Source organism: Tauraco erythrolophus, chromosome 7 (genome assembly GCF_009769465.1).
Source record: "Tauraco erythrolophus isolate bTauEry1 chromosome 7, bTauEry1.pri, whole genome shotgun sequence".
NCBI lineage: Eukaryota > Metazoa > Chordata > Aves > Musophagiformes > Musophagidae > Tauraco > Tauraco erythrolophus.
The window spans coordinates 58,540,743-58,558,518 of record NC_141471.1 but is presented as its reverse complement, the minus strand read 5'-3'; the positions used below and the strand labels follow the sequence as shown (position 1 = coordinate 58,558,518).

The following is a 17,776-nucleotide window of genomic DNA, read 5'->3' as shown; positions in this document are numbered from 1 at the left end:
ATTCCTGCATGTGAAACAAAGATGATTTCTGGAACGATTTACACTTGCGAGGGGTTGTGAAAGCTCCTGAGAGTTGAATAACATCATAACGAATCTGAGAAGAAGGAAAGAAGTGGTGTTGGTGGCATCTCAGACCCGCAACGGTGAACTATGGTTCTGCAGCACTAGTGCTTGTTTGGGTCTGTGCTCCACTTTGTTTTGGAGAATATTCTGGTGTTTGCCCATTTTCTGCTTTATTAATATGATATGGTGGTGTGTAGTAAGGAATGGGGGAAAGAATATTTTCCAGCCTAAAACTACGTGCTAAAGAGAGGCAGACTTCAGGATGCTCTTAAAAGTGTCTAAATACTGGGAAATATCAGTCTGTTGTTTCCTTTGCACTTAGCTAAACAGAGGTAAAGAGAAGGATACATGCTTAACAACGTTCCACTAAAGTTCTTTCTATAGGAACCACTTTGGTAATTTTCTTGGGAAAAGCCAAGTGTGTAGCAGATAGTCTGTTATGATGATAGTTTCGGTCATTTTTGTATGTCTCATGGTGGAAATGGTAGTTTCAGAAATCTCAGTTCTTAAGTGGTTTGGCGTTAATTGCAGATTTAATTTTCCTCAATCCTTGACATCTGAAAAACCCCTTTGGTGGTTTATCATACCTGACAATACAGCACTCATTTCACAGCATGCTCAGAGGATGGCCACCCATCTCAACGTCTGCAAATGGAGGTAAGTGAGCCAGGGCAACAGCAAGGGACTTGCCAGGTCTGGGGGAAAAAAAAAAAATAAAAATCTATCGCTTGCTAATAAAGCGAGGTGGTGAGGCCACCTCTGCATCATCAGGTCTGTTAGAAAGATGGATGCAGCTGCATCAGGGTAGGCAGAATTGCATCCATCTACTGAGACAGTCACAGATGGCATGCTGAGGTGTCTGTGTGGATATGTGACTTGGAGCAGCGTTTGGAGGTTAAGTACAGATTCTTTAGGAATCAATTTGTTACGTTGGAAATGGAGGAGAGGGGAAAAGACATGCTAGAATATGGATTTAGAAATACATGTCTGTTTGCTTATTGAGCTTGGTGGCAATTAAGCTGTTTCTCCTTGTCCATTTCTGTTTGGATTTGACTATGGCAAGAGAGCAAGGACATGATGGGGGAAGCTGATTTCTGCTGATCCCCAGCTTATGGGAAGCAGCCAGCAGCCATCACCCATGGGCAGCTGAGGAAGCACATGGTGGGCAAATGGAGAAATCAGGAAGTGGCCAGAACCCAGGCGAAAGCTCAGGGGGTCTTTGGGACACTTTGGGAGTTAAGACAAAGGGTGGGAACCAGAACTGCACACACCAGGGATGGGAACAAAGCACTGGCACGCTCCTGCCACCAAAAGCAAGGTGGGACAAAGAGCCAGCGAGGCTCCCTGGGCTGCTAACCAGATACACACCCTCTCTTTTTTTTTCCCTCTTCCTGGTGACATCAGTACTGATTTTCAGGTATTTCCTTACTAAGTAACAGGTGAGGTAGCACCTGCAGTAGTGTTGGACCCAACATTTTTTCCACTCTGCCTTCCTCTGGGCAGAGCTCCCTCTTGTTCCTCCCTGAAAGGGGGTGGGCAATAAATGATTACAGCCTGGGAGCCACTGATGTTGCTAATGTTGCCTGCTGTGCTTGTGCTGTGAGCATAGAGTAAGAAGGGTTGGAGGCAGGTTGGGAGAAGCCTCCTTTGCAGAACACGGCAGCTCGGAGAGAGGTCTGGCACTCTTTTTCTGCTGCAGCGCTGGAGGAGGATCTGGGATCTCAAGGTAGTGTACAGTTATTCTTCTCCCCATGCTTCTTGTGAGTGGAGAAGGCTGGAAGTTGGTTGTTTTTCATCTTCTTCTTGTTCTTGATTGATACTATGACAGCTTGTTGGTTGTCAGTATCCCGGGCACAAAGGAGGGGATCTCCTCGTAAGATAGAACTTGTGCCTCGTGGATGTTCTGGCTAAGACTGGAGACATGATGATAACCAGCAGTTTGAGTGTTATGTTTTACACACTGATTGCTGTCCTGAAAGTAATGAATCGGTGTTTGCCTTCAGCTGAGCTCAGCATGCCTGGTATGCTTCTGCTCTAGTTATTTTTGCTTTTCACTTCATTTGTGAAGAAAAAATTAGGAGATAGGGGTGGGTTTTTTTCAGTACTACGAAATAGGAGACCTGCTGGCTGAAATGCAGCCAGACTAACGTCTTAAATATTAGTAATCTCTAAAGAACGAGCCTGAAAGAGTAATCCTTCTGTTTTGTCTGATAACTGCCAAAAAAGCCTACTGAAATAGCTTGGGAAAGTGTCAAAAGGGCAGTTAAAAATAATGTGCTGTGCCTATGGATGGCAGCTTGCTGTGGGCGGTTTTAACTCCTGTGAGTATCAGGAGTGACTTGAGGAGGTAGGTGCTGGATGCCCTTAGCTGCTTGTGACAGACTTACCCTGGACCTAACGTGAAGGAAGCTTAGAGAATTTGGCTGGCCCTGTGCTCTTAGGTGAGAACTTTTGTTTTGGCCTTCGTGAGACACTGTAGATAACAATAAGAGCGTGCCACTGCTTCTGGTTTTGCAGTGTTATTTAGATCTGCAATGCAACACAGGTATTTTTCATTGACTTCCCAAAAAATTAGTCAATGATAAATATCTGTTTTCATAGATAAGGTGCCAGAGTATGGGTGATAATGAGCAAGCCCACATGGCCCTACATGAAGGGCAGCAGTCCAGAGAGACCACTTGAGAGCTGCTCTTCTGATACTGGTTCCCTTACTAGCCTCAAAAAGAGACTGGGGCATATTGGATCCTACTTCAAGAATGGCTGTGGTTGTCCTTAGGGCATACACAAGCCTAAATGGGACCATGCAGTTCCTCCATTAAATGCTTCTGTTTGCTGCAGTATCAGCAGGTAGAAGAAACCGTGGCTTAGAGTAAGCTCCTTGCTATAAGGTTTCTTTTATAATTTATGATGCTTTAATCACACGAGTACCCTGATGACTATGGAGTGCAGAAGAAAATGTTGGGAATATTTTTTGTTTACCTTATATTTCATTCTGATGTTAAGATCTTGATCTTTTTGCGTGGAAAGGGAAAAGAAAACCACAAGTATTTATACCTAGATTATCCCTGTTGCACTCAGAAATGCTTAAAATGGTGGGTCGTTATTATTTTTTGAGTAAAATCAGGAAAGAAGCAGCAAAATGAAATCAAAAGGTTAGCTGTTTCTGCCAATGACCTTTGCTTTTTATTTCCTTGACCATCTCAACAAATTTGCAAAAAGCAAATATGATACGGAAACGGGATGTGGGCAAACGCATTCTGGCACGTCAGGCGAGGAAGGCAAGCACTGTGCAAAGCCCTGGTGAGAGCTCACCTCTACCACTATGGCCATTTCTCATTCCTTGGGTTCCAGAAAGAGAAATTCCACCTGGGATGAAGGCAGACAGACTGAGCAGTTGATTAGGGGCACAGAGGGCCTACAGAAGAAGAGGATGACAACTGGCAGGAGCAAGACAAAGGCTGAGAGGGCTGCCATCACTTTCAAGACAGGTATTGAGGATGAAGGCCAAAGGAGGAGAAGAGCTCTTGAAGCGCAAGGGAAAACATGGTCAAGAACACAAAAGGATTTGTTTGGAAGAGTCATCGTTTGCCTGGCCGTGCTTTGGGCATGGATCCAAATGCTCAAGGGCTGAGAACAACCAACCTTTCCACCACACCCGTGTCGCCTCCGCTCCCTTGTTTGTCAAAGCCTGGGCTATTTCCATGGCGGCTTGTTGGCACCGTCCATGCCAGCCTCTGGCTGTGGTTACACTCGGGCTTTCCCGCGGGCTGCGGCTGCTGAAATCACCCCGTGTGCCCGGGAGAGGGCTCTGTGTCGGCCAGAGGGAATGCCCTGTGCCCTGCGGGGGGCGGGGCCTGTGCCCGGGGGGGGCGGGGCCTGTGCCCGGGGGGGGGCGGGGCCTGTGCCCGGGGGGGGCGGGGCCTGTGCCCGGGGGGGGCGGGGCCTGTGCCCGGGGGGGGCGGGGCCTGTGCCCGGGGGGGGGGCGGGCGGGGCCTGTGCCCGGGGGGGGGGCGGGGCCTGTGCCCGGGGGGGGGCGGGGCCTGTGCCCGGGGGGGGGGGCGGGGCCTGTGCCCGGGGGGGGGGCGGGGCCTGTGCCCGGGGGGGCGGGGCCTGTGCCCGGGGGGCGGGGCCTGCCCCCCCATGTCACAATGCCAGCACCCGGCAACGCCCACCCCCGGGCACTATAAAAGGGAGCGTCCCCTGTGCCCGCAGCCAGAGCTGGCCAGAGGGCAGAGAGGAAGGACGGGAGGAGCCGCTGGGATATTACTTGGCGGGGCCTGAGGGAGGAAGAGCAGAGGCTGGACGAGGCTGCTGGAGGTTCTCCGCTGCAAGGCCAGCTCCTGGCCAGGCCACCTGCAAAGCCCATCTGATGGATGGAAATCCCGCTTCAGCCTTGGGGAACAGATGCAAGTGCCTCAGGAGATGAGGAGAACCACCAAGCCCTGGAGGTGCCTGAGGCTATGAGGCCTTTTCAGCTGGGCAGCAGCGGCAAGACCAAGGGAATGGCTTCTTGAGGAGCACTGCAGAGCTCACCATCCTCATCCCCTGCAGAGCCAGGGGCAGCAGCCGTAAGAAATGGGATGCGGAGATGTTGCCAGAGGTCCCAGGGCTTTGGAGCAGCCACTGGTGCCCTGCCAGCCATGGGAAGGATTTTTGCCCCCAAGGTGGATCAGGCCAGGGGTCTTTGGACACTCTTGGAAGCCCCTGAGATGGCTCCAGGTTGAGGGAGAACAGGGCTTGGGCACCTCCTGGGAGGCGTGAGCAGGCTGTGGGAGGAGGAGGCAGGTCTTGCTGCCATGCTCAGGGAACAGCCGATCGCCAGTGTTGGGGTCAGGAAGGAATTTTCCCCCGGGGCAGATTGGCCCTGGTCCCCGGGGGTTTTTTGCCTTCCTCTGCAGCATCGAGCACGACCACTTGTCAGGGCTCCTCCGGTCCCTGTTGGCTGGGTCACCGCCTGCTGCTCACGCGCCACCAGGGTGGCCTCTCGTGCCCCACATCCGGGGGGAGGAAGGCTTTTTTTCCCCCACGCTGGGCCAACAAGTGTCCCCGGGGGTTTTTTGCCTTCCTCTGCAGCATTGAGCACGGCCCCTCGCCAGGGTTCCTTTGGCCAATTTTGGCCAGGGTCTGCTGCTCCTGCTCCACGGAGGTGGCCCTTGTGCCCTGCATCCAGGGGGAGGAAGCTTCTTAGACTCCCAGGGTAGGCCCAGGGTGGCCCGGGGGGCTATTTCTGGTCCTCTGTCGCATCAAGCACTGTTGTTGTCAGGCTCTTCTGTTTCAGCATGTTTTTCCAAAGGAAATCGATCAGGCATTTCTAAGAAGGAATACAAGGAGCCAAAAAAATTCCACTGGGAAATGAAGAAGTATTGCTCACCTCCAAAAGACTTGCAACTATCTAGTTGAGGAGCATGTCCTGCTTCAGACCGACGACTTGATCATTGAGCCTTGCTAGTTTCAGGGTTTTGCCCTCCTGTGGAAATCCAGCAAAACTGGATGAACACAGTAGACTTCCAAACGGCACTGCACGCTTGCTTTTTCGATCTGGTGCAGATGGTCCACTTCTCTGGAGATGATCCACAGCTCTGCCGCCTCATCACAAAGGACGTGCCTCCTTCCCACGATGTGACAGATCCACTGCTTCAGCTGGGATGTGGTTGTGGGTATTCAGTGCCTTCTGTTGGTGCAGGGCTGTGCAGAAATGTCATGAGAGGTTTCCTCAGCATGTGCTGTGTAGGGCAAGGAGGAGGTCAGAAGAGGAGGAAGAGGAGGAGAGGAGGAGGACGACAAGGAGGAGGAAGAGGACGACGAGGAGGAGGAGGACGACGAGGAGGAGGAGGAGGACAACGAGGAGGATGACAACGTCCTTCTTGTTGTCATCCTCCTTGTCGTCCTCATCGTCATCCTCCTCCTCCTTGTCATTGTCTTCCTCCTCATCGTCCTCATCCTCGTTGTCCTCCTGCTCCTCATCATCATCCTCCTCCTCCTTGTCATCCTTGTCCTCGGAGGATGAGGATGAGGACGAGGAGGAGGAGGAGAAGGAAGAAGAGAAGTGTTTGTTTTTTAAAAAACTTGCTTAGCTCATGTGAACAAGTCGGCTGTTACCACATTTAGTACTGGAAGAGCTGAGACGGAGCAGGGACAGCGCGTCGCACAGCACACAGGACGTCTGCTGCAAAACTGGAAATACTTTTAGGGCCCTCTGCACCTTCGGTTATAGAGGTAAATATTTGGCACCTCCAAAATGCGAACCCCATCCCTAAACTTGTGCAGAATTCTCCACTTCAGGTGTAGGATCATCCTTTCACCTTCCTGGGCAGGATCAAGCTGTTGAAAACATGAGCTTTCATCCCTGAGTTTGGCAGGGAACGGCACGAACGGTTGTGGTTCACTTTTGGAAGCAGGAGCTGTGGCAAGAGCTCCAACTCGGTGGCAATGCCTACAAGGGCACTTGGGGTAGCCACAGCTGTCCTAAGGGCAGCCTGAACACATCCCAGAGGAAGGCCTTGAGGAGCTCGTGGAATTACTTGGAGAGGTCTGTGAGAAGACCGGAAGCTGTACCACTTGTGGAATTACTTGGAGAGTTCTGACCATGGCCTGCTCATCTCATCTGCTTTAGACATTGATGGTTGGCCACTTAGGAGACAGGGAATTGGGCCACATGGATCTTCTCTCTGATGGAGCACTGTTGCTGTCAGGCTCTTCTGTTTCAGCATGTTTTTCCAAAGGAAATCGATCAGGCATTTCTAAGAAGGAATATAAGGAGCCAAAAAAATTCCACTGGGAAATGAAGAAGTATTGCTCACCTCCAAAAGACTTGCAACTATCTAGTTGAGGAGCATGTCCTGCTTCAGACTGACAACTTGATCATTGAGCCTTGCTAGTGTCAGGATTTTGCCCTCCTGTGGAAATCCAGCAAAACTGGACGAACAGAGCAGACTTCCAAACTGCACTGCACACTTGCTTTTTCGATCTGGTGCAGATGGTCCAGTTCTCTGGAGATGATCCACAGCTCTGCCACCTCATCACAAAGGACATGCCTCCTTCCCACGATGTGACAGATCCACTGCTTCAGCTGGGACGTGGCTGTGGGTATTCAGTGCCTTCTGTTAGTGCAGGGCTGTGCAGAAATGTCATGAGAGGTTTCCTCAGCATGTGCTGTGTAGGGCAAGGAGGAGGTCAGAAGAGGAGGAGGAGGATGATGAGGAGGATGACAAGGAGGAGGACGAGGAAGAGGAGGATGAGGAGGACGATGAGGAGGAGGACGAGGAGGAGGACGAGGAAGAGGAGGAGGAGGAGGAGGACGATGAGGAGGAGGACGAGGAGGAGGACGAGGAAGAGGAGGAGGACGACGACGACGACGATGAGGATGACAACGTCCTTCTTGTTGTCATCCTCCTTGTCGTCCTCGTCGTCATCCTCCTCCTCGTTGTCCTCCTGCTCCTCCTCATCATCCTCCTCCTCCTTGTCATCCTTGTCCTCGGAGGAGGATGAGGATGAGGACGAGGAGGAGAAGGAAGAAGGAAGAAGAGAAGGGTTTGGTTTTTTAAAAACATGCTTTGCTCATGTGAACAAGTCGGGTGTTACCACATTTAGTACTGGAAGAGCTGAGACGGAGCAGGGACAGCGCGTCGCACCGCACACAGGACGTCTGCTGCAAAACTGGAAATACTTTTAGGGCTCTCTGCACCTTCGGTTATAGAGGTAAATATTTGTCACCTCCAAAATGTGAACCCCATCCCTAAACTTGTGCAGAATTCTCCACTTCAGGTGTAGGATCATCCTTTCACCTTCCTGGGCAGGATCAAGCTGTTGAAAACATGAGCTTTCATCCCTGAGTTTGAGCAGGGAATGGCACGAACGGTTGTGGTTCACTTTTGGAAGCAGGAGCTCTGCCAAGAGCAGCAACTCGGTGGCAATGCCTACAATGGCACTTGGGGTAGCCAGAGCTGTCCTAAGGGCAGCCTAAAGACATCCGAGAGGAAGGCCTTGAGGAGCCGGTGGAATTACTTGGAGAGGTCTGTGAGAAGAAGACCAGAAGCTGCACAGGGCTGTTGGAGTACAGAAGCACCAACTACTCCTGGAGGTGCCTGAGGCTATCAGGCTTTTTCAGCTGGAAAGCAACAAAGACTGAGTGAATGCCTTCTTGAGGAGCACTGCAGAGCTCACCATCCTCTTTGCCTACAGAGCCACGGGCAAGAGCTGCAAGAAGGGGGATGTGGAGATGTTGCCATAGGTCCCAGGGCTTTGAAGCAGCCACTGGTGCCCTGCCAGCCATGGGAAGGATTTTTGCCTGCAAGGTTGATCAGGCCAGGGGCCTTTGGCCACTCTTGGAAGCCCCTGAGATGGTTCAAGGTTGAGGGAGAGGAGGTATTGGGCACCTCCTGGGAGGTGTGAGCAGGCTGTGGGAGGAGGAGGCAGGTCTTGCTCCCATGCTCAGGGAACAGCCGATCACCAGTGTTGGGGTCAGGAAGGAATTTTCCCCTGGGGCAGATTGGCCCTGGTCCCCGGGGGTTTTTTGCCTTCCTCTGCAGCATCGAGCAGAACCACTTGTCAGGGCTCCTCCGGTCCCTTTTGGCTGGGTCACTACCTGCTGCTCATGCACCACCAGGGTGGCCTCTCGTGCCCCACATCCGGGGGGAGGAAGGCTTTTTTTCCCCCACGCTGGGCCAGCAAGTGTCCCCGGGGGTTTTTTGCCTTCCTCTGCAGCACTGAGCACAGCCCCTTGCCGGGGCTCCTTTGGCCAATTTTGGCCAGGGTCTGCTGCTCCTGCTCCATGGAGGTGGCCCTTGTGCCCTGCATCCAGGGGGAGGAAGCTTCTTAGACTCCCAGGGTGGCCCCGGGGGCTGTTTCTTGTCCTCTGCAGCATCGAGCACGGCCCTGTGCTAGGGCTCCTCTAGGCCCTTTCAGCTGCTTCTTGCTGCTGCTGACGAGCTCTGACCATGGCCTGCTCATCTCATCTGCTTTAGACATTGATGGTTGGCCACTTAGGAGACAAGGGATTGGGCCAGATGGATCTTCTCTCTGATGGAGCACCGTTGTCATCAGGCTCTTTTGTTTCAGCCTGTTTTTCCGAAGGAAATCGATCAGGCATTTCTAAGAAGGAATACAAGGAGCCAAAAAAATTCCACTGGGAAATGAAGAGGTATTGCTCACCTTCAAAAGATTGGCAACTATCTAGTTGAGGAGCACGTCCTGCTACAGAAAGAGCGCTTGATCTTTGAGCCTTGCTAGTGTCAAGGTTTTGCTCTCCTGTGGAAACCCGGCAAAACTGGACGAACACAGCAGACTTCCAAACGGCACTGCACACTTGCTTTTTCGATCTGGTGCAGATGGTCCAGTTCTCTGGAGATGATCCACAGCTCTCCCCTCTCATCAGAAAGTACATGTCTCCTTCCCGTGAGGTGACAGAGCCACTACTTCAGCTGGGACGTGGCTGTGAGTATTCAGTGCCTTCTGTTAGTGCAGGGCTGTGCAGAAATGTCATGAGGGGTTTCCTCAGCATGTGCTGTGTAGGGCAAGGAGGAGGAAGGAACAGGAGGAGGAGGAGGAATAAGAGGAAGGAAGAGGAGGAGGAGGAGGAAGAATAGGAGGAGGAGAAGGATGAAGAAGAGGAGGAGGAAGAGGACGAGGAGAAGGAGGATGAGAAGGAGGAAGAGGAGAAGGAGGAGAGGAGGAGTTTATTGTTCAAAAACGTGCTTTGCTCATGTGCACAAGTCGGGTGTTACCACATTTAGTACTGGAAGAGCTGAGATGGAGCAGGGACAGCGCGTCGCACAGCACACAGGACGTCTGCTGCAAAACTGGAAATACTTTTAGGGCTCTCTGCACCTTCGGTTATAGAGGTAAATGTTTGGCACCTCCAAAATGTGAACCCCATCCCAAAACTTGTGCAGAATTCTCCGCTTCAGGTGTAGGATCATCCTTTCACCTTGCCGGGCAGGATCAAGCTGTTGAAAACAGGAGCTTTCATCCCTGAGTTTGAGCAGGGAATGACACAAATGGTTCTGGTTCACTTTTGGAAGCAGGAGCTGTGCCAAGAGCTCCAACTCGGTGGCAATGCCTACAGGGACACTTGGGGTAGGACTGAAGACTTCTTGCAGCAGAAATACTTGTGGGAATTCAGGCTCTGGTTTCGTGTTCTTTGCTGTGCTGACCTCTGGGGAAACTTGTCCAAGGAAAATCCCCACTTGCCAGAGCATCTGTATAGGGAGTTATTGCGGCTTCAGACCTGTCACTGCCCTTCTCATTTCGAGGACCAGGTGTTTGGTGTCAAATCCAAAGTCAGCCTTCCCCTGAAGCTGCAAGCTGTTTGCTGCTGCACCAGCTGGTTCCAGCATTCTGGAGTGAGTCAAGGTCTTGGTCCATCTGAGCAGGGCTCAGCCAGCAGAGGAAATGTATCCTGAGTTAAGAAATGGGGAGATTGTTCTGAATCTTTGTGACCTGGGAAGTTAAAAATTTGAAAAGGACTGAGTTTGTGGAGGACAGCATACACCTTTTCATCCATTGCTAAGGCTGCTTCAGCCCCTGGCATCCCACCAGGCATTCCTGCTGCCTCTGCAGCATCGAGCATGGCCCCGTGCCAGGGCTCCTCTGGGCCCTTTCGGCCGCTTCTCGCTGCTGCTCCAGCCCCTCTCTCCCAGGCGCTTTCGTGCCCGGGCTCTCTTGGCCTCTCTTGCCCATGGGAAGGTTGGAGCGGGAGCTCTGCTCTTCCCTGGGCTGCGTTTTTCTGGGGGGTTGGTGCCTGTGCAGAACAGCCCGTGCTGGGAAGGGCCCCAGGCTCGCTGCCCCATCTGGAGCTGCCGCTTCGCAGCTCTCCCAGCATGCCAGACAAGCGCAGGGCAGCACCAGAGCGCTTTTCCTGCAGCCCTGGCCAAAGAGCACAGCAGTGGACCAAGTTCTAGAAGGCCAAAATGGTGCTTGTCATCACTGTGTGTCCTACTTTGGAAAATACTGAAATACTGCAGGGTACCACACACCTCTTCTTTTGTGTGTGGTCAGTCCTGATCCTGCTTCTTCACGTTCTCCCTCTTCAGGAAACAGGGGCTGCTTGGCTCTGTTCCTGCTGCTCCTTTCCGTAGCTCTGTGCCTTGCCTTTGCCACACTCAAGCCATGTCTTTTCCAGCTCAGCAGGCATCAGCTTGCTCCTGGCTAACATGGGCATTGTGTTCATGCTTGTGAGCATCGGCTGTGAAACAGCCAGAAAAATCAAAATAAAAAGAATCGCCTGTTTCCACTTGTAACCTTCGAGTTGTGTGTCCGTGAAAGTGTTTTTGGAGCTGAACCCCCCCTGGAATTACAGGCAAATAAGAGTCTCACGGAGGGGAGGAATAGTTCAGCGTTTTTAATCAAAAGCCACTGGGAAAACACCAACACCCTTTGCACGGTGAAGCCAGACCGCGCTTTCTGCTGCACTGCTCCTGCACGGGGCAGGCGGGAGGTTACAGCCGTGCTTCCCGGCTGTATCCCGGTGGCTACACTTGTAAGGAGAAGTGAGATGGATACGGGTAACGACAAACAAAATCCACACGGCCGGAGCTTTACGAGGTTTTTACGGAGCTGTTCCGCGCCCCCGCCCCAGCAGCGCTCCCCGCCCCGGGGGAGCTGTGGCCGTCCCTCCGCCGCGATCCCCGGTCCCTCGGCGGAGAAAGGCCACCTCGCCCCCCGTCCCCTTTTCCCTTCCCCATCGCGTCCGGCCCCCGCCTCCGCCGGAAGCGATCCTTGACCGCGCGCCCGCACGCGGCCCCTCCCTCCGCCCGCGGAGCGAGCGCGCCGCCGCTCCCGCGAGAGCGGCGATCTCGCGAGAGCGCGCGGGACGGGGGCGGAGGGGGGGGCCGGTCTCGCGAGAGCGGGGCCGCGGTCCCGGCTCGGGGCGTGCGGGTGAGGGCGGCAGCGCCGCGCGCGATTGGCGGCGCGCGGCCCCCCCCGCTCCGCCGGCGGCCGTGCGCATGCGCTGCGCGCCGCCGGGCCGTGTCCCCGGTGCGTGTGTATGCGTGTGTCACCCGCGCCGAGCGCGGAGGCCGCGCCAGCCTTCCCGGCTGCCGGTGACTCGGGACGGGGCCCCTGCGACACGCCGGGCAGGGTAAGCGGTCTCGGGGCCAGCGCGGAGCCGCCTGCCGCCTCGGACAGCCCGCCCGGAGGCGGCCCGGCACGGCCTGACCCCGCCGCCCGGCCGGGGAGCGGGTGAGGGAGGAGGCGGCGGCCCCGCGGCTCGCGACTGGCGCCCGCACCCCCGCGCGGAGCCGCCCGGCGCCCTACTCGGCAGCCGCGGCCCGGGATGGAGTGAGGAGGCCGCCAGCGGCAGACACTTCCGCGTTGCGGGAGGCCGCGCCGGGCCCGCGGGAGGCTCCCGCCGCTGCACCGCGCCCGCCCCCCGCCTCAGCCCCGGCCCGAGCGCGGGCGGCGCGGCCCCATGTGAGGCGGCGCGGCCGGGCGGGCTGCGAGGCGGGCCGGGCCGCGGCGGCCGGCCGCGGAGCGAGCGAGGCCCCGGTGCCGGCCGGCCGGCGGGTGTCCCCGTGTGTCTGCGCGGCGCCGGGTCTCCATGGCGCCGGCAGCGCCCTGAGGGCGGCAGCGGCGGCGGATTCCCTAGGCCGCGTCCTTGTCCTCGGCCGTGAGTGAGCTCGATGCCGAGCACCTCGGACGCGGCGGCCGGCGGGAGCGGGGGAAGCCGGGGCTGGGGGAGCGGCGGCGGCGGCGGCAGCAGCTCAGCGGTGGAGGCGGCGGCCGACAAGAAGCGGCTGCATCACCGGAGACGGAAGCGCTTCGCGGCCCAGCCGCAGCCTCCCCCCCCGCCGCCGGCCCCTCACCCGCTGCTCTTCCCGCTCCTGCAGCCGCCCCTCCTGCAGCCCCCGCTCCTGCAGCCGCCGCTGCCGCCGCAGTCCCTGCTCTTCCTGGCGGCCACCGGCGCCTCCTCCTGCTGTGGGGACGGGGGGGAGCGGAAGCGGCCGCGGGGCAAGCGGCGCTCGGGCTCCCGGCACAAGCGGCGGCGGGGCCGCGGTGGCGGCGGTGGCGGCGGCGGGACCCAGGAGGCGGAGAAGCGGCGCGGTAGCGGGGGGCTGAGCACGCTGGTGGAGGAATACGACGACGTGAGCTCCCAGTCCGAAGGGCTGGTGGGCGGCGGCGCGGCCGGCGGCGGCGCGGGCAGCGGCGGGGGGAGCCCTGCCTCCTCCTCGGGCGGTGGCGGCGGGACCCAGCGTCAGAGGGGCGAGGCGGAGCGGAGCGGACGGTCCCGCCGGGAGCACCGCGGCAGCAGCGGCCGCTCCAAGGAGCGGCACCGGGAGCACCGCCGGCGTGGGGAGGAGAAGGCGCAGCAGGAGGGGGCGTCGACGGGCCGCGGGGGAGCCGAGGCCTCCTCGTCGTCCTCCAAGTCCCGCAGCCGCCATAATCACACCGGAGGCCAGGACCGGGAGGGACTCAAGAGCAGCAGCGGCGGCGGCAGCAGCGACGGCCGCAGGAAGGGCTCCCTCTCCTCGCCCGGCAGCGGCAGGAAAGAGCGGGAGAGCAAAGCGCACCGGAGCCGGACTAAAGCGGCCAAGGAGCCGCCGTCGGCTTACAAGGACCCGCCGAAGGCCTATCGAGACGACAAGCCCGAGCCCAAGGCTTACCGGCGGCAGCGCTCGTCCCCCAGCCCGGGCCGGGATGACAGCCCGCCGCTGCATCGCTCCTCGCAGAGCCAGCGGAGCCGCAAGTCGCTCAGCCCGGTGGGCGGCCGCTCCCCCCTCAGCCCCTACAGCCGCCGCCGCTCCCCCAGCTACAGCCGGCACAGCTCCTACGAGCGCGGCGGGGATGTGTCGCCCAGTCCCTACAGCAGTTGGCGTCGGTCGCGGAGCCCCTACAGTCCCGTTATCCGGTGAGTCCGGGCCCGGGGGGGAGGAGGGACGGGCGAGGGTCTCAGCATGCGGAGGAGGGGAGTCACGGCTGGGCTGGAGGGCAGGCTGGAGAGGCTTGCTTCTAGCAATAAAAGCCCTCCCTTCCTCTTGCTGTCAGAAAGCTGGGGTGGGGGGAAGGGGAGTAGGAAAATACAAAGATCTTCCTGTCTTGTCTCGTGGAGAAAGGGAGATGCGGGTGCCTGTAACACTGAGGCAGCTAGTGTTTCTCCGTGGGAGACCACCTAGCTGGAAAAAGGCTTTTTAAATATTAAAGGACATGAGAACGTGTTCAGCTGAGAGTGAGTGAATGAAAATGCTTCTCAGAGGACAGGTTTTCTGAAGGATCAATTTTGATTTTTAAATTTTTGCTTACAAAGTGTGGAGATTCTTAGGTACGTTTTAGTGTATTGTGTTCCTCGTATAAGAGGATGCGTGTTAAATATATTTGTGTTCCGTTTAATTCATGCTAACCTAAAGAGCAAACAAGCTGACAGCCAATTTGTGTTGCAAGTGTTTCTTGTTCTTTTTAGAAACTTAGACTGTGTTTTGGTAGGAAAAGGAGCCAATGTCAAGTTTTGTTAAATTGTCTTTTGTGCTTTTACATGACCTATGAAAACGTATGTAAGCTCTTTTCCCGGTAAGGTTGTATTTGATGTGTATATGGTTGATGTGTGCTTGCAAATAATTTTCTTACTGTTAGTAGGAACTCAGAATGTAAAGGTCAGTAGATTTTACGTGGGGAGGAAATGTGAGCTGTATCTCTCTAATCAGATAGAAACCGTGCTGCAGAATTAAAGCTCTTCAAAATATTTTAACTTGCAGCAAAACCACTGAGAATGTAAAGTATTTGCTTAGTATGTATTTATAACTGAAGATTTTTATTTCCCCTGTTGGAATCTTACCATTGCCTCGTTGTTCATAGGCTTGCTTAAATTCACACCTGGACTTCAGTTTTCGATGTATCAGGTGATTTGCCGTTCCACTAGCAAGAACTTTGTTTATAAGGAAGGCATTACCTACTGGTTGTCTGAGAACTGTTCCCTAGTGTTTCTAATGAGTGCTCTGCATCGGTTACCATGTGGTGTGTCCCGCAGTGTATCCACTGAGGATGCTGCAGCCATTCCGGTGTTTCTCTGGCTGTTGGTAGAGTCTGCTGTCCAGGCTGTGCATCGAATGCTGTTCAAAGAGCGCAGTAACAGAACTGTCTCCTACATTGTTCAGAAGGATAGAACAAAGGTGCCTGTGAGAAAAAAAAATAGTGATTGTTTTAAGGTGTGGTTGTATGGAACAATTTTGTAAACAATAGGGTGTTTCAAGCAGAAAACACCGTGAGTGCTCTGAAAAACAGCATGTCTGTTGTTCCCGTTGTTCTGTGAGATTCTGTTACAAGTGGTTAAGGATGTTCTTTCAAGATTATTTGAATAATAGAATAGCATGAGTATCATGTGCATAGTTTGGCCTAAACACTATAGGAATCAGGTTGTTTTCTGTAGGTGTGTATATCCTGCAATAAGAAAGCTAATAATGATGAGCAGAGTCACGTATGTTAGGTTTGCAGTTAAGAATAGCTGTATTAGTGAGATTGGTAGTCCAGTCAGTTTAGGATCCTGTCTTGTGCACTGGCTCATAGGACTGTAGTAGAAGGTAGAGGAAGTTCACAAGGGGACAGTTACAGAACAAAGTTTGCCAGAGCGTTTTGTTTCTTTTGTCTGTTGTTAGTGTGCCTGTTATTTGAAGCAAGAGAGTTTAAATCTCCTGATTTTTGTATTGTCTCTGTGGTAAGTGTGTGAATCTTCCTCGAGCTGCAGATCTGTTTCCAGGAGTTAGCTTTGCGACTTCATGCTTTCCTTCCTTCCTCCAGTTAAAATGTAATTTGCATCCCATCTTTAACTGCATACAAATGAATTACTTTGTTAACAAATGCAGATTGTCAGGTTTACTGGAGAGGGACTGGAATGGCCGAGTGAAAAGAAGAGGTTGCTATATGTAGAAAGCAAGGTCGGTCTGTCCTAATCTGACATTGCTTGTAAAAATGTCATTTTCACAGAACACAAAAGGAAACCAGAAGTGTGAAGATAAGCTCAGTTGTTCATAATGTTTGCACGGTGAAGCTCAGTTGTTTATAATGTTTGCCTGGTGTGGAGAAATGCAAGCTAGTGTTTCCTTGCTCCCGTACGGCTATTATGCATTACATGTGTTGTGGTAGGGAAATAAAGATGGGAGCTATTTATATGATTGTTTTAGCCATTCAATACCGTGTCTTAATTGTGTTTTTTGCTTGATTGTGTGGTACTGTGCCCAAAATGCTCAATTTTTTTTTTCTGTGCTGTTTAGATAATGGTATAGTGGCCTTAGACTTGATAGAATGTTACGGTTTTATGAAGGCAACAGCTTCTTACAGCACCTGTCTTCTTCATCTTGACGATTTAAAAGCTTAATTCTGGGCTTGTATCCAGCTGTAATGGTGTCAAGACAGTAAGAACTTTGTGTGTGACTGAGCGTTCCAGGCTGCAAGTCTTTTTGCTCTTTTCATTATCTCATATATGTGTCTTCTGTTATGTTGCATACATTATCTACTTATTTTGTTATGTAGAAAATGAGAATGAAGTGGTTCTAGCACGCGTGGAAAACTCATGATTTTGTCATCTACATCTCTGAGCTGCTTTGGGGGAAACTTGTAGTAAACAGTTGCAGAGAACAACTGAAGTCAGCTTCGCGCGTTTGAATGCCTGGATTTCTCAAGCGGCAGCAACAGTGCAGTTGCTGTGAGTATGAATTGCAGCAGTGACTCCGACTGGTGTCTTTTGGTGATGCTGCCTAGACGTGGGTTCTGAAGAGAAGCAAAGACACTAGATATGCGTTCCATGCTGGGAAAATTCTCTTTGAATGGTAGACTAGTTGCCTTTTCCATTATAATAGCAGTAAACGTCTGTGTTTTGGGCAAACTGATTGTTTGAGCTCTTCCTGCTGGTTGGACAAAGCTTTACTTGCTGCTGGCAGATTGGTATTACTGTATTTTCTTGTGGCTAGTAACACAGCTGTTCTAAAGTAGCACATGCACATTTTCAAAATGGAAATTCTTCCATAATACCAAAAGTATGAGGTATTTATTTCTCTACTAATAAACTGACTGGATTTAAAAAAAAAATCACAAGAAAAAAGGAGAAGGAGTTGGAAAGAAGAAAACCCGTGGTTGACAAAATAAGCAGACACAGTCTCTCTTTGGAAGCTAGTTTAGGATGAAATTGTGGGAAGAGAAGAACTATTTTTCGTAACATCGGTCAGGTCATATGCTATGTGATCACACATTTAATTCAGTTAGCTGTATAGATGAGTAATCACATTTTTCCGAATTTGGATACACCTACCCATCTGCCTAGATAAAAGTAAGTGGGTGGGGCACTACTAGCCTAGTACTACTGTGTGTGTGGATGTTGCTTGCAGGAAAAGTACAAGATTTCTTTTATTGGTACTCTAGAGCCATCTCATTCTCTAGCTGTAGCTAGGCTGTGCAAAATATGGATCATTTATGTGCAAAACAAGCATAGGGAAAATGGTAAAATACATATTCAGCTAGTAAATGCCTATTTCATGGAGAACACATGGTTTCATACATTGATATAAAAATAACTTTGAATCCAGTAATTCTGCTACTTTTGGACTTAAAGGAGTAGGTGAGATTTTCAGATGTTTTTTCCTTGTGTTGGTGAATTTTTTTTTTTTTTTTTACATAACGCTCTCTAATCTTGTCTAGTAAAACTTGCATAATATAAAATGCGAATTTGTAGGTGTTTACTGTTTGGAATAGCTGATTTTTCTAGTACGTATTGAGGCTCTCACTCTAGTGCATA

General features: G+C 53.0%; 1 protein-coding gene across 1 annotated transcript in view; it reads left to right on the top strand.

Annotated features, from left to right (window-relative positions):
* The first annotated feature begins 12,680 nt into the window (after positions 1-12,680).
* CDK13 (cyclin dependent kinase 13) overlaps positions 12,681-17,776 on the top strand; it is a 49,786-nt gene continuing 44,690 nt past the window's right edge. Inside the window, exon 1 of the mRNA XM_086615028.1 lies at positions 12,681-13,906. Within this exon, the coding sequence (XP_086471154.1) occupies positions 12,681-13,906 (1,226 nt within the window). The remainder of the gene's footprint in view (positions 13,907-17,776) is intronic.